This window comes from Arvicola amphibius, chromosome 8 (genome assembly GCF_903992535.2).
Source record: "Arvicola amphibius chromosome 8, mArvAmp1.2, whole genome shotgun sequence".
In the NCBI taxonomy this organism is placed as follows: domain Eukaryota; kingdom Metazoa; phylum Chordata; class Mammalia; order Rodentia; family Cricetidae; genus Arvicola; species Arvicola amphibius.
This window is the reverse complement of record NC_052054.1, coordinates 67,489,966-67,515,749: the sequence shown is the minus strand read 5'-3', so window position 1 is coordinate 67,515,749 and position 25,784 is coordinate 67,489,966. Positions and strand designations below refer to the sequence as shown.

The 25,784-nt window shown below is 44.2% G+C and overlaps 1 protein-coding gene across 1 annotated transcript; it reads right to left on the bottom strand.

Annotated features, from left to right (window-relative positions):
* Positions 1-13,371: 13,371 nt before the first annotated feature.
* Positions 13,372-18,047, bottom strand: Smim17 (small integral membrane protein 17). The gene is made up of 3 exons (XM_038338707.1): positions 17,906-18,047; positions 15,801-15,877; positions 13,372-13,482 (listed from the first exon to the last, which is right to left on the bottom strand). The coding sequence occupies exons 1-3, from the start codon at positions 18,045-18,047 to the stop codon at positions 13,372-13,374; spliced, it is 330 nt and encodes a 109-aa protein (XP_038194635.1).
* Between the last annotated feature and the right edge of the window lie 7,737 nt (positions 18,048-25,784).

Below are 25,784 nucleotides of genomic sequence, written 5' to 3'. Positions count from 1 at the left end.
GAATACAGCCCAGTAGAGTGCTTACTTAGAGTCCTAGTTTCATTTCTGTTGTTGCAATAAAACAACACAGCAAAGAGCCACTTGGGGGCAGAGGGGTTATTTCAGCCTACAATTCCAGGTTACAGTCCATCATTGTGGGGAAGTCAAGGCAGGAATGTCAAATGACGGGTCACATGACATCCAGCATCAAGACAGAAAGACTTGCTCCCTTGCTTGCTTGTTTGCTTAAGTTCAGTTTCTCCACTCTTGTGCAGTTCAGGACCCCCTGTCTAGGGAATAACGCCCCTCACAGTGGGCTGTGTTTTCCTGCATAACTCTGACTTAATTAAGGTAGTCCCCTATTGTCACTCCAACAGGCCAACACGATGTAGACAAAACCTCATTGAAACTCCCTCCCCAGCTGACTTTATTTGGCATCGAGTTGACAAAGCTGAGTGACACTCTTCCTGAGGAGGCGAGAACAAACATCTACGGGTCCCAGACAGAGAACCAAGAACAGATCAAAGTAAGGACACCATTGAAGTTCAAGTTGGTGAACCAGTGAGTTTTACTGGGTGACTGGGGATGAGGTGGGTTATTTACAGGAGCAAAAGTGACTCAAAGACAGTTGTCTCTTTGGATGCCTTCATTTCCACCTAGCCAGTTAGAAATTCATTGCATTTCCCATGCAACTTTGGACTCAGGAAGATAATCACAAATGATGGTAGCAACATGGAATCAAATACTAGAAACCTTACAGGCACTGGGCAGTGATGGCACACACCTTTAATCCCAGCACTCAGGAGGAAGAGAGGGGAGGATCTCTGTGAGTTCGAGGCCAGCCTGGTCTACAGAGTGATTTTCAGGACAGCCAGGGCTGTTACAGAGAGACCTTGTCTCAAAAAACAAAGAAAACAAAAACCTTACAGGTATGCAAATGAACTGAGATGTTAAAAGACATTTAGAAACTTAATGTAAGAAATTCTTTCAAAATACATTTTTATTTATTCTTGGAGAAATTCACACTTGTATATAATGTACTTTGTATTTACCCTCTTTCCCCCAAGCCAGCTCCTCCCAGACCATCCCCCACCTCACCTGCTCCCCATTTTATGTCTTTCTCTATTTCTTTACATAGCACACTGAGTCCAGTTAGTGCTGCCCACATGTGAGTGGGGGTGGAGCCATCCTCTGGGACACAGCACACCAGCAGCCACACCTACCAGCAGCCACACCTACCAGCAGCCACGCCCATGAAGGAAACTGCATCTGCCAAAGTCCTTCCCCCACCCATGCTGGCGTACTGGCTGATTTGACCACAGAAGCCCTTCACATTCCCAAAGACTGTTAATGTTCCCCAGGACATTCCTGAGTGTGTCTGCCTTGAATCAAAAGGAGGAATGGAGGAAGGGAAGGAGGAGGGAGAGAGGGAAGGAAGGGGAGAATAAACCATGATAACCTAAATATTCCAGGAAAATAATTTTGAACGTGTGGACCCCTGAGAAGTCCCTGATCCCCATCCCACCCCCACAAGACCAAGGATCACTGGAGTGTGCTTTGGGAACTAATGACCTCACATATATAAATGATGGGTGTGAAATGATAAATACTGACCATTAGAAAATTGAAGAGGAACCTGTGGGCTGTCCCCCTAGTCCAGGCAGCCACACTGGGATAGGAGGATGCTGCCCCTCCTCCACCGCCTCCACTCAGTCTCATTCCTGGTGACTCACCTCCTTCTCTGGGTTTTTAAGTGTTGCTAGGCAACCAGACCAATTCCTTTCTCTTCCCTGCAGTGAGTGCTGTGCCTTCCAGTGCTCCATCCCCACAGCCACAGCTGCCCCAGGGACCTGAACACTAGGTCTTTTAAAATTATAATCATCATTTGTGTGTGTGTGTGTGTGTGTGTGTGTGTGTGTATGTGTGTGTGTGTGTACAGGTGCATGCCATGGCCTATGCATAGAGGTCAGAGGACAACTGGGATTCCTGCCTCTCCTTCCCCCATGTTGGCCCTGGGCACTGAACTCAGGCCTTCAGTCTTGATGGCAAGCTTGTTTGCCCACTGACCCATTTTACCATCTCCAGACTTGGAGATTTAAAAGCAGAGGCAAGCACAGCCATGCTCATACCTGACTCCATGTTAACTACTAGCTCTGGTACCTCAGTTTCAACATTATGTCTTGAGACTGGAGAGATAGCTCAGCAGTTAAGAGCTCTGACTGTTCTAGAAGACCTGTGTTCAGTTCCTAGTGCCTGCATGACAGTTTACAATGTAGCTCCAGTTCCAGGGGAGCTGATGCCCTCTGCTGGTCTCTTGGGGCAGTGCATGCATGTATTGCACAATACAGGCTAACAACCATACATATTTCTTTAAAAATTAGATCTCTCCTCATCTCTTCTCTTCCATCCTTCAGTGTCTTTTTTGGCTCTCCACAGAACCATATCACACACTGTGTTTTACTTTTCTTAAGCAGACAACCAATGTTTTTGCAGACACACCTTTGGAGAAACAGCGATCTAATGTAATGGTGACCCTAGAGTGTTTGCAAAGGTCACTGGCTCAACATACACTTTTTTTAATATAGCATTCCTATGCACATTTTGGTCCTTTCCCTTCTGTCTCTGCCACAGCCACCAACAAGTGACTACCGAGCCATGTGTATTTGTGCACGTTGCATAAGTGTGTCAAGGTGCACGTGTGAAAGTCAGAGGACAACTTGGGGAAATCCTTCTCTTTAAACCATGTGAGTTCCAGAATCCATCTCAGATTCCCAGGCTTGGCCACAGTACCTGTACCCGCTGAGTCATCTTGCCAGCCCCATAGATGTATCTTGAAGTCAGTCCCCTTTGCACAAATCAGTAAAGACCAACATCCTCCCTTGCCTTTCGATAAAGCCACAACCTCAATGCTTCCTTCAAGTACTTCTTTCTTGTCAGCAGACAGTCTTCATACAGTGGCTGAAGGATTATCCAGGGTAGCATCTACCTGCTTTGGAGTGGGAGTGCAAGGGCTAGAGATGAAACTCGGTGGTGGAAGGCTCCCTGAGCATGCTGGGCCCTGGTTCCAACCCCACTGCCACAAACAGTGAAAAAACTGATAGGGAGATTAGTAATCGTGACACAGCAAAATGTCTCAGAGAGCCAAGCAGCAATCTCAGCCCTGGAGGGTGGGAAGTGGAAGCAGGAAGATGAGGAGCTCAAGGTCATCCTTGGCTACATGGTGAAATGATGGCTAACCTGGGCTACATGAGGCACTGTAGTAGTTTGGATGAGAACAGCTGCCATAGACGCATACATTTGAATGTGCTCAGCCACCATGCAGTTTGGCAAGCATTAGGAGGCGTGGCCTTACTGGAAGAAGCATGCCATTGGAGGTGGGCTTCGAAGTTTCAAAAGCCAATGCCAAGCCCAATCTCTATTTATTTATGTCTGTCTGTCTGTCTGTCTGTCTGTCTGTCTGTCTCCCCTTCTTTGCCTGCTGCCTGTAGATCTAGATGTAAAGTTCTCATCCACTGCCCAGCACCACAGCTCTCCACTTCCTGTCACATGGGCTCACCCTCTGAAACTATGAGCAAGCTCCTCGTTAATGCTTTCCTTATGAGTTATCTTGGTCATGGTGCCCCTTCACAGCAATAGAATACTGACTAAAACAGTATTATCTCAAATTAGCAGACAAATTCCAAAGACTTTATGATCTGATGGGGGCAAAGATTAACTGCTAGAACCAGGGGAGTTTGGGATAAAGAGATCTGGCTTGCGGCTCTGACAAGGTCAAGGGAAGAATTATTTGTACACCATGGACATGGTGGTTGAGGATAATCACGAAGAACGTGGCTTCCTGTCTTTTCAGATCCTCATTGAAATCAGCATCAAGTTAAAGATGCATTTCCCACTTATTGTTAGAGAGAAAAAAGGAAAAGAAAGGAAAGGAAAGGAAAGGAAAGGAAAGGAAAGGAAAGGAAAGGAAAGGAAAGGAAAGGAAAGGAAACCTCAAGTTCTTACCCACGGCCCAGTCTGAAGAAAGTAGCTTGAGAGAGGTCTATGTCTTGATTATAGCACCCAGATCACAGCTGCTGGAGTGTTGACATGTACAGATGCAAGAATCTACATTCAACCTTCTTTGGACAACTCTAAGCTTACAAGTGCAGGGAAGGCATTTGGTAAGACAGGGTGATGGGACATACCCACCCCCACCCCCACCACAGCACACCGTGCACAGAAGTCATTCCCTGTGTTTGGCATAACCGGCTAACTGGAAAGCTAACAAAAGTCAGACCTGCATGCTGCCTACCCTTAAGAGTACTTTTTTTCCACACTGAGACTCCCCTAGGGAAAACCAAATTTTCATTTGTAAATGGTTATCAATTGGAGATTGCCTCTGGGTTAGGAATGGGCTTGTGTCCACTTCTTTCAGCTCTAGGACCCCATCTGGTGCAGACCTGCCTGGGCATGCCCTGTGCATGCTGCCACATTCTCTGTGTGTTCATGTGCGTTGATCCTTTTGATTTAGACAGCCATGTTTTCTTGGTCTCCTCCATCCCTTCTGGCTCTTACACTCTTTCCTCCTCCTCTTCCACAGGGTTCTCTGAACCCTGAGGGGGAGGGATGGGATAAAGACATCCTACTTAGGACAGAGTGCTCCAAGGTCTCTCTCTCTCTCTCTGATGGCTGACTGTGAGTCTCTGTGTTTGTTCCCATCTGTTGTAGGAGGAAACTTTCCCGATGACTACTGAGCAAGGCATTTCTACGTGTATAGCAGAATGTCATCACTTTTTAAAGATTTATTTATTTTTATTTTATGTGCATTGGTGTCTTGCCATGGGTGTCAGATCCTCTGAAACTGGAATTACAGACAGTTGTAAGCTGCCATGTAGATGCTAGGAATTGAACCCAGGTCCTTTGGAAGAGCAGTCAGTGCCCTTAACCTCTGAGCCACCTCTCCAGCCTCATTAGGACTCACTTTAATGACAGCTTTAAAAAAAACATATTTGGTTTTACCCTAGGTCCCCAAGCTGTCTAGTCTCAGATTCTTGGGCACTCAAGCAGTGTTGGGTATGGGTTCCATCTCATGGAGTGGGCCTTAAGTCAAATCAGTTACTGGTTGGCTACCCCCACAGCTCTGTCACCATTGAACTAGCATATTTTACAGACCAGACACCATTGGAGACCAAAGGGTTTGCATCTGGCTTGCTTACATGTTGTGGAATGCTCCTCTGTATGCTTTGAATATGTCTTATTACTATTGGTTAATAAAGAAGCTGATTTGGCCAATAACCAGGCAGAATACAGCCAGGCAGGAAAACAAACCAAACAGAGATAAAAGGAGAAAAAGGGCAGAGTCAGAGAGACACCAGCAGCTGCCAGACAAGGATTTGAGGTAACAAGCAGCAAGCCTTGGGGTAAAATAAAGAATAATAGAAATGGGTTAATTTAAGTTGTAAGAGCTATTTAATAATAAGTCTGAACTATAGGCCAAACAGTTTGTAATTAATATTAAGCCTCAGAGTGGTTATTCAGGAACTGGTGGGCAGGAGGGAAACCTCCAGTTATACGTATATTTCTCCTACATGGTGTGTAGAGCTCCTTCCTTTAGCAAAGCCGTTGGAACCCAGGGGTGCAGGCTATGTGTAGGCACCAGCTTGACTTCTCCATGTTCAATCTCTTGTGTGGGGTTTGTCCTCAGGCCAGCAAAAACCAAACTCAAAGGCATCTTTAGAGGTTCCCTGTCTCATAATATTTCAAGGCTTTTCTTTTTAAATTTTATCTTATTAATTTTTATCTATAAATTTTTTCTTCTCTCTTTTTATCCTACAGGTACTTTGTGTTTATATTATGGCTTTCAGATTTGTTTTTTATAGGGTTCCTGAATGTGCACATGAGTGGATCTCTGTGTCTTGTGCCTTCTCTTGGGGTCTTTTCCTTCTGTTTGTTTGCCCAATTCTGATGTGTTTTTGTTTTATCTTATTTTATTTTATTTTACTATTATTAGAACCCTGCTTGTTTTTTATTGAAAGCCTAAAAGTGGGCAATTTAGGGAGGGGAGGTGGGAAGAAACTGGGAAAAGCAGAGGGAGGGGAAACAATATCAGGACATATGTGAGGAAAAAAATCTGTTTTTAGTAAAAGGAGGGAAAAGAAAAATTAGATTACATTTCCTGTGATTTCCATTTAGAACCTTCAAAACAATCACGCAGGGATGGAGAGATGGCTCATTGGTTAGGGGCACTGACTGCTCTTCCAGAGGATCTGGGTTTAAGTCCCAGCTCACAACTGTCTATGACTCTAGCTCCAGAGGAACCAACACCCTCACACAGATATACAAGCAGGCAAAACACCAATGCACATAAAAATAAAATTTTAGAAATCACATAACATTTATCAGGAATGTTAAATGTCTGTTTTCTGGGCCACCAAGATGGCTCAGTGGTTAAAAGAGCTTGCCACCAAGTCTGCTGACGCGGATTTGGCTCCACAGGGTGGAAAGAGATCCCCACTTTTAGATCAGGATTGATGGAGGCAATGTGGACATGAAAGCGGACAGATGTGAGCAGAAGCAGAATTGTTCCTTTAATCAAGACAGCAAAAGGGTCGAGCCTCTCTGTGGAAATGGAGATCACACATGAGGCAGGGAGTACTTGGAGCTCCTCTGCAGTCTCAGGACGGCAGGTGCCACCCAGAGAGATGTGGCCACCCTCTCGTTAGAAACTTCTGGAATCTAACAGCCCACAGGTCTCATCAGTGAAGTCAGCTTTCCTACCCAGAGCTTCTCAGCCGGCCTGAGGCTTTCTTGGTTTTACCCTAAGTTCCCAAGCTGTCTAGTCTCAGGTTCTTGGGCACTCAAACAGTGATTGGTATGGGTTCCCTCTCCCTCTCCCCCTCCCTCTCCCCTTCCCTCCTCCTCCCTCCCTCTCCTCCCTCTTCCTCTCTCCTCTCCCTCCTCTCCCCTCTACCCCCTCTCCTCCTCTCCCCTCTTCCTCTCTCCTGTCCCCCTCTCTCCTCTGTCCCCCTCTCCTCTGTCCCCCTCCCTCTCTCTCTGTAAATAAATGCTATAGTTTTTGAACATCTCGATACTCCCACACAGGAAAACCATGTCTACCAATTGCACCTAGGGCAGTAATCCTCAAACACATTGGTGTGTCTCAAAACTGCTGTGACTGCTCAGCAGTTCCTTACTTGATGTCCATCTATGTCTGTGTTCCATATCAATGAACTGAAATGGAGAAACTTTCATGCTTAAAAATTACAAGCCTAGCCAGGCGGTGGTGGCGCACGCCTTTAATCCCAGCACTCGGGAGGCAGAGGCAGGAGGATCTCTGAGTTCGAGGCCAGCCTGGTCTACAAGAGCTAGTTCCAGGACAGGCTCTAGAAACTACAGGGAAACCCTGTCTCGAAAAACCAAAAAAAAAAAAAAAAAATTACAAGCCTATTAGTAGCGGCACAATACACTTTGAACAGACAGCATTAACTTCTCAAAGACAATACTTATTAATAGATGTGGCGTTTATTCATCTTGCAAACCACACCCATACCTTCCTTAGCTGACAGTTGAACACTCACAACTATTTTTTAATATTTATTTTTGGGGGTGGGTATCGCACATGCCATTGTTGGCCCATGGAGGTCAGGGGACAACTTGCAGAAGTCAGTTCTCTCCCTCCACTTTGTAGGTCACAGGACTCAAACTCAGGTCAGCAGGTTGTTGTAATCACCCATCCCCCACCCCCAGCCATTTCATCACTGTCTCCTATCAAATGCATGCATTATTACATCCTGTGGGAAACTGAATAGGAAGTGACCCCCACTCCGCCCCCTCCCAAAATTTTAAGTGTTCTTAGAAGGAGAAAAGAGGTTAGAATGTATTGGTTTCTAAACCGGTCTTGATTTCTTGCAGGGACCCATGAGCTAACCCTTGATGAATTACTGGCCTAACTTATGCGAATAACAGGCCTGAAACTGCAAACATAGACCGAGTGGAAACACACGTGAGAAGCTGTTGACTACACCAAAGGACGTGCACACCACTGTCCTTCCCCTGTGCAGCTGCCAGGGGCTGAGGCGAACACCCCTCCCCCACCTCCGAGGCTCATTCTTGGTGATTCATCTCCAGGATCCCGAGCCTGCGTTGCTGGGTAACCAGACCAACTCCTCATTCTCTCTTCTACAGAGAACGCTGAACCCTCCCTTCTGCTCCCGCCCCTCCCCCAGGGACCTGGACCCTTTAAAGCCGAAGCAACAAGAAAGTCTGTGTTCAGGAAGAAGTGACGCTGTGATTCCGGGGCTTGAGAAATGCGCCAGGGCAGCGTTTCATAACGTACCTTAACGAGAAAAAACATGGAACGAAAAAACCTTTTCCTGTTCAATAGAATAAAGTCCTGTCACATTCCCATACTCACCTGTAACCCAAAGACAAGAGCCGGCGACATGGCTCCGTAGGGAAAAGGGTTTGCTGCCAAGCCTAACAGTCTGAGTTCTATTCCCAGGACACACCTGATGGAAGGAAAAAACTGACACCCACAAGTCCTCTAATCTCCGCACACCCCCACCCCACCTCACCCCCACACACAAAGATGAGTCCTCTAATCTCCGCACACCCCCACCCCACCTCACCCCCACACACAAAGCAAAGATAGAATAGCGTGCTATCAAGATTTGGATAAACCGCTGTTGGTGGGAATGACGTGTCAAATTCAATGTGGAAAACAGTAGGGTCCCTTCAGAATTATTCTAAAACATTTAAAATTATTAGAGTAATAAATATTAACTGCTTGGTATTTTTATTATACTTCAAAAATAAATTTTAACCACTGTACTCAAGCATTTCATCTAAAGAAAAAAATTGAAAGCATCTCCAGGTATCATTTATGTCGTACTTAGTTTTCCACATTAAACTTAATTTTAAATAGGGTCCTGTTTCCTGTCCCTTATTAAACATTGCCCTCTAGTGGCGGAAGGGACACTTGACACATACGAGAAGAGAATAAAATACGTTATTCAAGATTCTTGAATAAGACAAAATTGACTAGGGTTTTCCCCACTTCTTCCTCCCAGCGCTCGTAGCAGACAGATTTGCACTGCTCTCAACCTTGAACTCACATCATCTTTGGTTCCGGCGTACAACCTGCCCAGGATCAAACCAGCTAAAAATTCCAGCATGGCCTGGGTAGGTTTGGTGCTGTGCCTTTAATCCCAGCACTCAGGAGCCAGAGGCAGGAGGGTTTCTGTGGGTTTGAGGCCAGCCTGGTTTACAAAGGGAGATCCAGGCCAGTTAGGAATGCATAGTGAGACCCTGTCTCAAAACAAATGAACGAAGAAAAGAATCAAGGGTGGATGGGGAGGGGCTTTTGAAGTCCCAACCCTAGCTGAGGTACTAAAAGCAGTGGACAGCTACTGGTGGAGGGGGCATTTTTCTTTGGGAGGGGTGGTCATTGGTAAGTTTCCCATGCCTCAGTGAATGACCTCACACATACACCACAAGCATGGACAGGGCCAATAGTATCTAGTCTGTGGGAGGGTCAGAAGAGGTTTAATTTTTCTAGACAGGGTTTTCTATGTTGCCCTAACTGTCCTGGAACTCGATCTGGCTCTGTAGACCAGGCTGGCCTTGAACTTAGAGATACGACTGCCTCAGCCACCCGAGTGCTGGAACTAAAGTCAAGCACCACCACTAAATAGATTACTTTTTAATAAATAGGTTATTTTTTAAGACACAAAATAAGGAAGATGATAGAGAATGTATCATGGGGGTGGGAAAAGCTGGAAGGAAGGGGTGGGAAAGGGTATGACCAAGATACACTATATACATGTATGAGTTTTTCCAAAAAATAAAAATAATTAAGGGCTGGAGAGATAAAACTTATATTATATGTAAATAAGTATGAACTCATTGTGAATATATTACTATATAGCATATAACAAAAAGACACGCATTTGAATTGAGTGTCTTTTGTTTGCAGCTAATAAAATCCCAACTATATAGCAGCAGACGTCTCCATTCTTCTAAGGGCTTGTTGGATACAGTTACCCTGAGAGAGGATAAAGAGGAGGGATCACCTTGTATTTACCCCTGATTATTTCTATAACAAACCCCAGAGAGGCCATTGAAAATGTCTTAAATGGTGCAGGGAAGAAAACTCGGTGGTTAAAACCTCTTGCTGGTCTTGTAGACGACCCAGGTTCAGTTTCCAGAACCTGCATTGTACGGCTCGCTGACTTCTGTTATTTCAGAGCCCATAATCTAGCACCCTCTCTGGCCTCTGTGGGTACTGCATATCAAATAGCGCACATACATACACCTATACGTATGCATGCACACACACACAACAGATATACACATAAATAAAACCGACTTTTTTAAAAAAGGGAAAAAACTCTGGATGCTGAAGAGATGGTTCAGTGGTTAACAGCACTGGTTGCTCTAACAGAGGACCTGGATTTGGTCACAACCATCCATAACACCAGTTCCAGGGTATCTGACACCCTCTTCTGGCCTCTGTGGGCACTAGGCAAAACACTCATACACACAAAATGAGATAAGTACATCTAAAAAAGGAAAAAGAAAATCCTTTTCAAACAAAATGGTGCAGTGGATATATCCTGTGCACATCCCCACAGAGGATTTTAAAAGAAAAGAACACTCATAGCAATTTATATTTGACAAGGAAACTTTCAGGTCACCAAATTGGCTAAAGGCCATCATTTTCTATGCAACAAAAGAGTCAGAGTCGGGTTTTAACTGGCGTTTATTGAGTGATTATTATACGCCTGGTGTTTTACTTATGTCATTTAACCGGCGAGTTATAATAGCTCTGGATTTCTTTGTATTGAATTATACAACTAGTGAGTACATAAAGTAAATATTATAAAAATATACTGGTCAGTCAAATTAACAGAGGCAGCAGCTCAAAGTCACATCGCAGGTGAACATGACTCTCTAGTCTACAAAGAGCAGATGCTCATCTTGACTCTCCATGTAACACTTATAATGACTCGACACGTCCTTGGCCATAGCTGAAGCTTTGAAAAATGTTTTGGAAGCAAATATATTATAGGTTACATTAGCAAAGCATAAAAACTAGACAACTCTTCCTTTGGTGTGGGGGGGATGGGTAGGTGTAGGTGGGGTGGGTGGATGTGGGAGGGTTGATAGCACGCATCTGAGTGTGTAGGTGCTCAGCCACTCATGTGCTTGTGGAAATCAGGGCAGGACATGGTTGTCTTCCTGTTGTCTTGAGCACAGTCCTCACCCAACTAGAGCTTGCACTTTCCGCTGAGCTGGCTCGCCAGTGAGCTCTGGCTACTGTCTCCGCCCAACACCACCTCCCAGTGCTGAGATCACAGCACAGGCAGCCTTGCATTGTGCGGATCCTGGAAATTCACACCCAGGTCCCCGTGTTTGCAGAGCAAGCTCTCTTACCCACTGAGCCATTTCCCCAGCCAAGCCCAGCCTGGCAAAAGTGTTTCTGAACAAAAAGCAAACTAAACCACTGGACTTCCAAGCATTTAGTAGGAGTCCTACAAAAAAGTCACAACAAGCAAAGATGTCGATTATATAATGTCAAGACGTGGCCAAGGTTATATCCAGAAGAACATTTCTATTATTAAATATGTTATTATTGCAAGTACAGAGAGAATTTAAATTAAGTATTCAGCATAAAATGTGACACAGGAAATAAAAGTAGTCAAACCTAAGCACAATATATATTTTATAATTTAATATATTTTAAAAAATAACAAATAAAAGAAATAATGGATATAAATAAAGCCAAATATTAGATCTTTGGAAAGGCAGTAATAAGAACCAGATAAGTGTTTGGTAAAACCAAATATCAACCAAACCATGGACAAGTTGAAAGGAGAACAATGATAGAAAAAAATGCAAAGAATCTGTTCAATTATAAAAATAGCATTCGTTCATAATTAAGTTCAGAATCTCAAAAGGTCTATGGAATGAATAACTCTCTAGAGGATAAAAGACTATTATAAATCATCAAAATGAATCCAAGAAGTGAAAAAAATTTACAAGCTAACAATATAGAATTATCATAGTAATGACTGATAAATGATTTCCGGTAACTCAAACTCTGTCCAAACATTGCCTGAGATTCCCCCTCACAAATCTCAGAACTGATTACTGCTGAATTCTTTTTAAAAATAAACAATTTAAAAGATTTATTTTTTAATTATATGTGCATGGGGGGATATGTGTGGGTTATGTACACATGAGTGTCATGTCCCCAGAGGCCAGACCCCTGGAGCTGGAGTTACAGGCAGCTGTGAGCAGCCCGACCTGTGTGACAGGAAGAGAATTGAGAGAGCGATAAGCACTCTCCACCACTGGGCCATCTCTCCAGTCACAGTAAGTTCTTTCAAGCTATCAAGAACCTGATGTTTCTCAAGCTACAGAAATTATTTGAAAGCATTAAAAAGTGTAAAAACTTACTCAGATCTTTCAATGATACAAGCTTAAGTCATAAGACCAAAACTTCACAAAAATAGCACCAACCAAAGACATCAAGGTAGAGGTAAGAATCCTTACATAAAATAGCAAGAAAAAGAAGGTGGAATGTAGAACAAGAGTACATCCTGAAGATTCTATGATGTTGAGACTGGAAAGATGAAGATCACTGGCTGTTCTTCCAAAGGAACCAGGTTCAATTCCCAGCACCCACATGGTGGCTCAGAACCATCTGTAACTCCAGACACCCTTTTCTGGCCTCCACAGTCACTAAGCACATACTTGATACATAAATGCACACACAAGAAAAACATTAAATTGTAATGCAGTATTTTTAAAAGACAGAAAATGGTTCAACATTGACCTTAAGTTGCACATTTTTTACCTTCTATGAAGAGATGCCTTCCAATTCACAGTGTCTTACAATTAACTCACATTTTTCTTTCTCAGTAGTAAATGAAATTTCTCAGTTGTACACAAAATAATGTGTTTTTACAGTAATGAGTTCATTTAAAAAAATTCCAGTAATGAAAAAAACCTCATACTAAGGTTTATTTTAAAAAATTTAAAAAGAAAAACTCATGAAGTTGGAGAGATAGCTCCATAGTAAAGGATGCCTACTGTTCCTGCAGAGAACAAGAGTTCTGCTCCCAGCACCCATATCAGGCAGGACACAACTGCCTACAACTCCAGCTGCAGGGGCTCAGACTCCCTCTGCTGGCCTCTGCTGGTACTGCACTTACAATAGCACATAAAGACAGAGGCACATAATTAAAAAATAAATCTTTAAAATAAATAAATTAAAAAAATAATAAACTCATCTTGATGGATGTTTGAAAGGCATTTCATAATGTTCAGTACCCATGCCTGGTTTCTAGCCAGGACAGTTCCTTAATGTGACACAGGGCTTATGTTTCCATACAGTGGCTACCGTGGCATTTAAATGTGGAGCATCATGGGCATCCCGGTTAAAACCAAGAACAAGAACAGCACACATACTACCAACACGATGGTTGTATGCTGTGGAGCTTTGGACCACTCCATAAAGCCCTAAAAGAGGGGGAAAAGGAAAGAAAGGAAGAAAATATCAGCACTGGACAGGAAGGAGGCTAGCATCATTAACTGCAGGAAAATAAGATCCTAGATTAGGATTCTACAAGCAGAGAAGTCGTTTAAGTTTAAAACTGCACGGCAGAATAGCCAGATACTAGATAAATATATGGAAACAAGCAACATGTCTGTGCTTTTTAAAAAGGAAATTTCAGAATGAGGAGATAAAATTTTCAAAATATCACTTGTTTAGAAAGCCTTAGCTTTGTGTCACTGGTGTCTAGTTCTCGACCCGACCCATCTTATAAATTTTGAACTGTCTATCTCATTGTGTGAACAGATTCATTTATAAATATAACAGCTACCTTGAGGTATTTTGCATGTTTGTGTTTTGTCAGAATGTATGCTGACATGTATAGAGGTACACATGTGTATGTACACACACATGTGCACCTATGTGCATTCACAGGCATGTAGGAGTCTGAGGCTAACATAAGCAATCTCCTTTGATTGATCTCTGCCTTATACATTGAGGCAGAGTCTTTCAATTGAACCCAGAGCTTGTGACCTGGACTACTGTAGTCAGCCCGCTTGCAGCAGGAGCCCCCAGTGACACAGACTACTGTATTCAGCCCACTTGCAGCAGGAGCCCCCAGTGACACAGACTACTATAGTCAGCCTGCTTGCAACAGGAGCCCCCAGTGACCTAGACTACTGTAGTCAGCCTGCTTGCAGCAGGGGCCCCCAGTGACCTGGACTACTGTAGTCAGCCGGCTTGCAGCAGGAGCCCCCAGTGACCTAGACTACTGTAGTCAACCCGCTTGCAGCAGGAGCCCCCAGTCTCCACCCTCCACATTTAGAGTACTAGAGTTAAATGCAGGTTGCCAAATCTACCCAGCATTTACATGGGTTCTGGAAATCCAAACTTCATTCTTCACACTTGCCAAGTGCTTTCCACACTGAGCCACCCCTCACGACCTGGCATCTTAAGCTTTATGTGACGTCCCGCATACGTCCTAGTAACTGCCCCTCACTGAGAAAGTGTGATATAGTTCCCTCCACATCATTCCTTCAGAAGAGAGCATTGGATCCCCTGGAGCTGGAGTTACAGCTGGCTGTGAACTGTTTGACGTGGGTGCTGGGAACAGAACTCAGGTCCTCTGGAAGAGCATAAAGCACTCTTAACCACTGAGCCATCTCTCCAGCTTCAGATACTTGCTTCTTATCTTAATACTCATACTCAGGAGGCAGGGACTGGCTGAGAGAAGTAGATCACTATGAAGTCCTGATTCAAGATGCTTTTTGCTTCTTCATTTTTCCTAAGTGAACAGCCTCCACCACACACTCCCAACCCAATAACTGGGCTGATGGACTAGAACTGTCCATCAGCAGAAGTAAATCTTGCCTCTCATATCTTGTCAGGTGTTGTGGTAACAGTAGGATGAAAGCTAACTAATACATTGTTCCTTCTAAAGTACAAGTAGATTTGAAAAAGAATAAAGACCAGTATGTATTAACCAATATGTATATGTGTGCATATTTTCTGTATTTACCCTAGTTAAGTAAACCTTTTTTTTCTTCTGAGGTGGAGTTTCATGCAGCCCAGACTGGCTTCAGTTCACTACATAGTCAAGAATGACCTTTGAACTTCCTATTTCCTGTCTCTATTTCCTAAGCACTGGGATTACAGATAAATGCTGGGCTGAAGAGCAAGCCCAGGTTTTCTGTGGGAAAGAGGGGATGACTAGATGAAGGGGATGGGCAAATGGGTGGATGGATGGATGGATGGATGGATGGATGGATGGATGGGTGGATGGGTGGGTGGATGGGTGGGTGGATGGGTGGGTGGATGGGTGGGTGGGTGGGTGGGTGGATGGATGGATGGATGGATGGATGGGTGGGTGGATGGATGGATGGATGGATGGATGGATGGATGGGTGGGTGGATGGATGGATGGATGGATGGGTGGATGGGTGGGTGGGTGGGTGGATGGGTGGGTGGATGGATGGATGGATGGATGGATATATGGATGGATGGATGGATGGATGGATGGATGGATGGATGGGTGGATGGATGAGTGTGGACAGACTGACTACAGGTGCAGCGCTGTGGACGGTCTGTGTGCATGGAGATACATACATGTCACATGGGGACCCTCCTCTGTGTCTGGCCACCAAAGAAATGTGCCATATCTCTCACGAGAGAGCACTTGGAATGTCTATGTAGTGAAGTCATTCCAGGCTGAGGCAGGAAAGGTGACAACTCACTGAGATCTTCAGGGCAACGTTTGTTCTGAAAGAAATAATTCCTCCACATACCTGGGAGTCATCAGAGTCATCATCTTCTTCTACCGAGCTCCATTCCTGAGACAGCCCAGTCTCTTGGGAAGACAGATCTGTGAAAACAATGAATCAGAGGAGAGAGGAGCTGCCGGTGAGCAACCAGGACACTTCAGCAAGGCTCCCTCGCTCTCTCCATGGCCCCATCTATTTATTCCTATCCCTTGTCTACTAATGACCTGACACATGTAAATACACACACACAGATTTACACATACATACATACATACATACACACATATAAACATACAAACACACATACACACACATAAACATACAAGCACACACATACACATAAAACACACAAATACACATATACAAATACATACAAACACACATATACATACAAACATATATACATGTAATACATAAAACACATACACATATATGTATATGTATAAACACACATATATAAACACACATATACAAACACACATATACAAATATACATATAAACATGCATACACATACACACTTATATATGCATAAACACACATAAACACACAAGCATGCATAAACACAGATACATGTGCATATACACACAGCTATACACACATGGTTCATGTCAGGCCTGAATTCAGATCCTGCAGCTGGCTACATGACTTAAACTGGGCTGTATGATGGGCTCCTCTGTTCACCTGTCCAGAAGGTAGAAGTTCCCTGACAGGCTTCCAGCCAAGATCTGAGTGAGGAGCCCAGAGAAAGAATTGCTCCAGGAGTCTCTCTCCCTTCCATGAGAGAGGCTTCCAGGAATATTTCCCATATGGTTGCAACCTATGCATCCTTCTCAGTCCTAAATGGAATGAAGCTGGCAGAGACTGTTTTGTTTTACGTATCTCAGACTGGCCTGGATATCTCCCTCTAACCCAGGTTAGTCTCAGACTCATGAGCAATTCTCCCACCTTGCTGGGTTACAAGAGTCACCTACCGTGCCCAGCTTAAAGTACACCCTTTTTTCCCTCTTACTATTTTGAGGGGTGAGTGGACGCACATGCTGTAGCACACATGTGGAGGTCAGAGGACAATTGGGGGTCAGTTCTCCCCATTGACCCATCCTGCTGGTCCAGGGGTCTCTATTAACTGACCTCTTGTCTTTCACTCTTGACTTCCCAAACCTACCATTTATTCTGGAAAACAGCTTTAAAAAAAAAGAAAGAAAGAAAGAAAAACCCTCAGCACCCTTGACATTTGAGCTGTGTAATTATTAAAGAGTAGGGTCTGAATTGTTCATTGTGGGTTTAACAACACATTCTGACCCCTGCCCATGCAGATTCTTGTTAGTGACCTCAATCCTGGCTTCCCTCTCTGAGGTGAGTGTGTGTGTGTGTGTGTGTGTGTGTGTGTGTGTGCGTGTGTGCACATGTGTGTGTGATGTCTCCCCCATGAAAAGTTTCACACAACACCCCCTCCCTCATTGATCCTGTCCTTGACCATGCCATATTTTGACGAATCACATAGGATCATCGAGTTGCAGCACAGGCTTTAAAAGTGCCGAGGAGGGCTGGAGAGATGCTCAGTGGTTAAAAGGACACACTGTGCTTGCTCTTGAGGATGTGTGTTCAGCTCGCAGAAACTACATCAGACATCTCACAATTACCTGTAACTCTACAGTAGCCTATGCCTTTTTCTAGCCTCTGTGGGTACCTGCACTCTCTCTGTCTCTCTCTGTCTCTCTCTCTCTCTGTCTCTCTCTTTCTCTCTCTCTCACTCTCTCTCTCTCTCACACACACACACACTCATTTTTAAAAACTTTCAGTGCTTAGGCATCCCAGCATTCCCTGTTCCTCACTACCCTCCAAGGACCCAAGAGAATAAACGTCCTGGAGACACAAAGCTCACAGGCAAGTGCAGAAACAGCAAACAGGAGAAATGTCCCCTGACCTACAGAAATACGAACTCACACATGCTTGCTGCATTAAGTGGCTAAACATTGGGGTGAGTTGCTGCACAGCAAGAGCTGACCAATGTGGCGTTCCCCGAGTTGTGTCTGTTGGCTCAGCGAGCAACAGAATGGATGATCAGCCCCCCTCCCCCGCATTCTCTCTAGAGCGTCTCCTTTGCCCATCCCCCACAGGACCCCTCACCTTTCTCGTCGCTGTCGCAGCTGAAGGCCCCGACCTCCACAGCCTCCCAGTCCTTGGGGAAGGTAGGGTGGCAGGTCTTCTCCCAGGCCCGGCTGTCCCGGGGCAGCAGTCCCTGTGTCTGCTCAGTCCTGAGGCTCTGCATCTCCTCAGGAGGAGGTGGGGCTTCCAAGGCAGGCTTACACTTCTCTGTTCCAGTGTCCTGTGCTGTTCCCCAGGCACAGGATCCAAATCCTAAAGACCGACAGACACATTGTCATCTAGTGAACGGTGCTAGCCATGGTGCTGATTGCTAGGAAAACAGCAGGGTGCTGGAGAGGTGGTTCCGAGGTTAAAAACAAAGGGTTTATATTGATTTACGACCTACCATGGGAGGAGGCACTACCGCAGGAGCATAAGACAGCTGGTGGCATTGCCTGCACCGGCAGGAATCAGTGCTCAACTCCCTTTCTTCTTCTGTGCTTTTTGTTTTGTTTTGTGTGTTGAAACAGGGTTTCTCTGTGTAACCCTGGATGTCCTGGAGCTCACTCTGTAGACCAGTAGCCTCAAACTCAAAGAGATCCGCCTACTTCTGCCTCCCCAGTGCTAGGATTAAAGGCATGCGTCACCACAGCCAGCCTCCTTTCTCCTTTTTATTCAGTCCAGTACCCCACTCCATGGACTGCAGGTGCCTACATTCAGGGTAGGTTTCTCCTAATCAGTTCAGCCTGTCTGGAAACACCCTTATAGACCAGCCCACAGGGTTTCTATGGTGACTCTAAATTGCCATCAAAGATGGTGATTTAGACAACAAGATTAACTATCATAGAGGCAGATTCCATGCAGCGTGCTATGAAGCAAAAATATTTATTGTAGAAAATTTATGTAGGCTGGGAATTTAATAATACTAAATGCTTGTTGCTTACTTTAATGATGGCTGGGATGGCATAAAGAAATGTAAGACACTATCTGTCTGTCTACCTTTCCCTCTGTTTATGACAAGGTCTTAGATAGCCCAGGCTAGCCTAAACTTACTGTGCAGCTTAGTTTTGACTCCAACTCATGATACTCCCATCTCAGACCACAAAGTGTTAAGATTACAAATGTGTGCCACCACCCCAGGCGCACCAATCTTTGTGTTAGAAGTGTTCTTGAAGTAGCTGGAGGAAAACTGAGGTGATAGCTGGGTTATGCTTTAAATCATTTTTGAGAAGACAGACGTTATATGATGGCACTTATACGCTGAAATCACTTGTATGTTGGGATTAGCAAGTTTATCATCTTGACACAACATAGAACCGCCTTGGAATGAAGTCTTAATGAGGGATGATCTACTCTGGGCTGGCCTGTGTGCACGTCTGTAGGGGAGCATCTTAATTAGTTGATGTGGGAAGACCTAGCCCTCTGTGGGTGACACCATTCCCTAGGAAGGGTGCAGAACTGGATAAAAGTGGGAAAATTGAGCCAAGCAAAAGCAAGCGAGCAAGCATGCAATGCATTCATTCTTCTCTGCTCCTGACTATAAATTTGATGAGACCAACTGTCTCAAACTGTCCCTGCAATTTCTCTGTAACATGGAATTGAGAACTACAGCAAACGCTTCCTGTGATAAGCTGCTTGGTGTCAAGGTATTTTGTTACAGTAACAGAAATGAAACTAGAACATACGTGTAGGCTAGAACATACGTGTAGGCTAGAACATACATGTAAGCTAGAACATACATGAAGCTAAAAAGCAGACCTCATAGAAGGTATTGTTATATTAGAATCAGGTAGCTGGAGCCTGGGGAGAGTGCAAAGAGGAAGACAAGCCAAGAGAATGGAAAACAGGTTTAAGAGTTCAGCTTTTCAGGGCTGGAGAGATGGCTCAGCGGTTAAGAGCACTGGGAGGATCTGGGTTCAATTTCCAGCACCACATGGCAACTCACAACTGTCTGTGACTCCAAGATCTGACACCTTCACACAGACGTGCATGCAGGCAAAATGCCAATGCACATAAAATAAAAATAAGTAAATTATTTTTAAAAAGAGTTCAGTTTTTCATTAAGAGAAATAATGTAGGGTAACTGTAGTTGGCAACAATTAATCCAATGTTTCAGAACAACTAATAGAATTTTGAACATTCTTGTATAAAGAAATATCTAGTATCTGAGGTGATGGATGACCAATGGCCCTGATCTGGCCATTATACACACATTGTAGTGTATCATTTAACCCCTGAAATGTGTGCAACAGCCATGTGTATATTAAAGAAATACTTCTGAAACAAAGAGGGGGAAAGGGCCACTGAGATGGCCTGGTGGGTAAGAGGACTGCCCACCAAGTCTGGCCACCTGAGTTTGATTCCCAGGATCATATGATAGGAGAGACCTGACTCCTACAAACTGTCATTTAGACTGCAGCTGTGCTCCCAGGCACACATGCATGATACATACACACAAATAAAACATAATGCAACTCTTAAAATGTGCAGTTAAGAAAAAGAAGTTGATAAAAGGGCACACACAGGAAGATAAAGCTGACTGGCCCTGGGCATAATATTTGAATTTTTTTCATATGTGTGATACACAAGCCGGGAAGATGGCTCAGCCAGGAAAGTGTTTGCTGTACACTCACACCTGTACACTGAAACCTCACATCTGGGAAGGAGGCTTTCTGAGGCTTGCTCATTAAACAATCTACCCCTAACCAGCAAGGCTTAGGCTACTGAGAGACTCACCCTCCAAAACCAAGGAGGATGGCACCTGAGGAATGACACCCAAAGTTGTCCTCTGAGCTTCATACACACAAGACGTGCATCTGCACCTCCACACATGTGCACTGCATGCATATACACACATACAAATGTGGCATACAACTTATATTAAGTGATCTGTATTTATATTAAATAAACGATGTAATACCACATATTTGTGTTAAATTTTTTATAGAGGCTATGTAGATCATATCTTTTTAATCTGTATCACAAATCATCACTTAAAATTTTATGAGTTTTTTTTTGCATTTTTAAATTATATGTATGCATGGGTATATATGTGGGTATGTGTTCCTGAGTGCAGAACCCTCGGAGGCCAGAAGAGGGCATCAGTTTCCCCTGGAGTTGGAGTTATCAGAGGTTGTGACTTGCCCAACATGGTTTCTGGAAACCAAACTTGAATCCCCTGCAGGAGCAGTGTGATCTCCTAACTACTGAGCCATCTTTCCAGTCCTCCATCCATTATTTATCTGTTACAGAAGTATGTCTTAAAGGTCTCTGAACCCACAGTTAAATGCATCATTTTCAAAATCAACTTATCTCTCTATACGCCCAGCACATTCTCCTTCTAGATCTTTCATCCTTCCTAGAATCTCAACAATGCTGTCTTTACCTGTCTTTGTCTCACACCACATCCAACCAATCAGCAAGCCTCCAGTTCTTTTCTTAGAAGACACCTTGCTCTCTGTCTACTGTCCCAGCCTTCATCTTTGCCTGAGATTTTTTTCCCCCAGGATGCAGAAGCTTGTCACAATCTCCCTGTTTCCTGGGATACACTCAGCTCTTGATGATGTCAACCCCTCTTCACTATCTTTGTGCTGTCAACATGGTTCCATGAGTAACGAAGTCTGCTGCCAAGCCTGATGCCCTGAGTTTGATTCCTGAAACCCACGTGGTAGAGGGAGAAAGCCAAGTCCTATCTGCTGTCTTCTAACCTCCATATGTGTACCATGCCCCGACATACACACAAAAGTATATAACTAAGCCAGGTGGTGGTGTCCCACACCTAATCCCAGCACTCGGGAGGCAGAGGCAGGTGGATCTCTGTGAGTTTGAGGCCAGGTTTCAGGACAGGTTCCAAAGCTACACAAAAAAACCTTGTCTCAAAAAAATAAAATAAAACAAAACAAAAAATGTATAACTAAGTGTAAAATACCTACTAGCTTTGTCATTCTCTATCTGGACTGGTTACAATAATCTAGATTTTTAGTTGTGGATAAAGAATTCTAGTTGTGGAGGTTAGTTAGTCTAACATCCAAAGAGGCACGGGCAAAGATTTTAAAAAAAAAAAAAAAGCACTTGCTCTCAACAGGAATCAAAGAGAACGCCTCAGCTTGGTGCCAATGTTGTTTGTTTCATTGGCTGGTTTTTTAAATTTTTGGGGTGTGTGTGTGTGTGTGTGTGTGTGTGTGTGTGTGTGTGTGTACATGAACAGATTCAGAGAACAGCTTCTGGGAGTCAGTTCTTCCCTTTCACCAGAGGATTCAGGAATGGAACTCAAGTCGCCAGGTTTGTGTGGCGTGTGCTTTTACTCCCCAAGCCATCTCACCAACCCTTGCTTTGTTTTAGACACTGCCAAGTAGCTCAGGGTAGCCTTGAACTCACTACATATACCAGGCTGGTCTCAAACTCCTGATCCTCTTGTAACTGCCTCCTGGACACTGAGGTCACAGGCGCAAGATGCCACACTCGGCCGCTGTGTCGTTAGCCTCTCTTCTATTGGGTTGCCCCTTAGATAGGAAGTGGGGAGCAGCTTCAGGAGCCAATGGGACAGCTCTAGTCAGAACACGATCCACTATTTGCTTGCTTTCACTGTGCCTGTTTCTATAGTTATTTTCGATAACTGTAAAAACTAAAAAATAAAAAGAGACTCTGGCACTCCCTCTCCCACCATGATATAAACCATCCCTAGGAAATTCTTAGAGGTGGATTTTACAAGCAAGCTGGCTCAACAGGTGCTGGTGGGAGTGTTTGTTAGCCCAACAATCACTGAGCAAAACCCCACCGCACCATCTGCTAAGGCTAAATATATGCATAAGCACAAGTGATGCTCCAGTCCTCGGCACCCACACAGACAGGGAAATGATCCCGTGCCCATGTGCTTGCGGAAGCCACTACTCCTCTGTCTATATTTACAAAACAAAGATATCTAGGGGCCTAGTAATGGCTCAGTGGGTAGATCATGCTGCAAAAACATGAGTTCAAATCCCAAGTACACACATTTTTTTAAAAAGGAAGAAAAAAATGCTAGGCAGCACACATCTGTAACCCTTCACTGGAGGAGGGACAGAGACACAATTCCAGGGGCCTGCTGGCCAGCTAGTGTAGCCAAAACAATGAGCATCCACCAGGCTGGCCAAAGAGACCCTGCCTCAAAATAAATGAATGTCCGAGGAAAACATCCTTTGGCATTTGTGTGTGCCGACATGGGCTGCTGCATGCACCACACAGAGATACAGAAAATCAACACAGAGCTGTTCATACTCATAGTTGAACTTACTGTATGCACTTTTACAGGGAACTGGAACTGGAGGGCTAGCTCAGCAGTCACAAGCACTGGCTGCTCTTGCAGAGGGCCCAGGTTCAGCTCCTAGCACACACACCAAACAGCTCACAACATTCTATGACTCTAGTTCCAGGGGATCTAACATCCTCTTCTGGCCTCTGAGAGCACTTGCAGACACGCACACACACGCACACACACACACACACACACACACACACACATTTTTAAACAATGCTGTGGTGATAAATTGTTTGTGCTATAGCAAATAAAGCTTGCCTGAAGATCAGAGTGCAGAGCTAAGCCATTAGTTAGCCAGAGAGGCCAGGTAGTAGTATCACATAGCTTTAAACACAGCACTCGAGACAGAGGTAGATGGACCTCTATGAGTTCAAGGCCACCCTGGGCTACATGAGATTGAATCTGTCTAAAACAGAAACAGAGCTCACACATAGGTGGTCCCAGCACTTGGGATCACATGTTTTTAATCTCAGTGCTAGAAAGGTGGAGACAGGAGTGATATAGGAGAGAGGAAGATAAGGTGAGAGGAGACAGGAGCTCAGACACAGTCTGACAGGGTCACCCCTTTGGTAGAGGTAAGAACTCTAGCGGCTGGCGGCTTCGCTTCTCTGATCCTTCAGCTCTCACCTCCTGATAGCTGATTTCAATGTTTAATTATTAAGACCAATTAGAATTCGTGCTACACAATGCAGATATTTTAAGAACATTCCCACTGGGGCTGGGCGTGTAGCTCAGTTGGTAGAACCCTGGCCTAGCACACACAGAGCCCTCAGATCAGCGCCCAGTACTGCACAAACTGGGCACAAACCATGGTGATGCAGACCTCTAAGTCCAGTACAGAGGAAGTAGCTGGAAGAAGAAGAGAAGTTCGACTACACGGTGAGTTCAGTGCAACAGCCTGGGCCGCATGAGACCCTGACTCAAAAGCAAACACCGACAAGCACGGGTGTGGTCGAGAACATCTGTGATATCAGCACTCTGCAGGTCAGCACAGGGTCTCGGGCTTGAGACCAGCTGAGACAACACGGTGCCCCACAAAGGGCAAGCAAAGCATCACATTTAGATATCTGACTACAGAAGATGAGTAAATAAATTACCATTCATTTAAACAGTGGAGCTAGGTGTGGGTTAACTTGAAAGATGTATTTACGTGCATATAAACTGTATGTACCTACATATGTATATGTGTATGTATACACACAAATATATATCATACATATTTATAATTAAATATATGAAGGCCCAAGTCAGGATCGCAAGCACCCACATTTTTAAAAACTGCGAGCCCAGCCGGGCAGTGGTGACACATCCTTTAATCCCAGCACTTGGGAGACAGAGGCAGGTGGATCTCTATGAATTCCAGGTCAGTCTGGTCTACAATGTGAATTCCAGGACAGGCTCCAAAACTACACAGAGAAACTCTGTCAAAAATAAATAAATAAATAAATAAATAAATAAATAAATAAATAAAAACAAAAACAAAAACAAAAGACTTCTGGCATCGTTGGCTTGAAGCGCCACCTTCCTTCAAGGCTAACCTTAATTTAAACGTTACCTCTCCATAAATACTTGCCACCCATGGGTATTTGACTGGATATGAAACTTCCCAAATAGTTCTCAGTAGAACTTTGGGAGTGGATGTCTCCATCGATAGCTACTGAGGTCCTTGAGGTGAGCAGGCAGCACCAAACCAGGCGATGGCGGAAATGCCCGCACCCACCCGGGATCAGGATGCAAACACCTCCAGAGCATTCCAGAAAGCAGACAAGAATAAACTAAGCCAAGCAAGAATCTCTCTCTGGTTCTCACTTCTGCAACTGAAAATCAAAATGCAAACGCAGAGGACTGCTTCTGCATCACAAAAAAGAAATAACAGCCACTGTGCAAGACAGGATAAACAAAATGGAGTACCGAGGATTGTGGCAAAAGCTCCATCAAGTGTCCTTTCGGGAGAAGTTGCCTCGCCCCTTTAGCCTGGCAAACCCTCGGCACACATGGTTGTCACTTTTAATTTCTTAGAAGACTGGAAAATTATTTTTCAGATAACATCTTTTGCACTTTTTAAATATTGAAATAAAATCGGTTTATTCTAATTAACTCACAAATAAAAACACCATACAGCAGGTTTAAGGACTCGACTCAAACACGTGCCCAGCCCCCAACTCTGCACATCTCAGTGAAGTTCATTTGTACAGAAAGCGGCTATCCAGAAGCACCTCGCTTTGTCTAAGAAAGGGCTTTTTCACTTATTACTGACTGGGAGTTAGTTGGATTGTTACTTATTTTACAGTTTTACTACCTCAATGCCTAAAAAGTTGAATTCACTTATCCACCATGGATTAAAAACAAAACAAAAAGATCTAAGAAAAAAAAAAGGTTAAAACTAGCAAGGAAAAATCAAAGCAGTTGTGTAATGTCTTTCTCCCCCATGTCCTTCCATCCATCCCCTCTTCCTTATCACCTAACATTAGCCCTCTCTTGCTCTCTTCTGGTTTTTATTTATTTATTTTTGAGACAGGGTCTGCCATTTTAAAAGCCCAAATGTTTAAAAAGGAGACACCCCATGAACCAAATAGCGATGTCAGACCAAGGGTAGACCATAGGGCTGCCAGTTTGCAACATCTG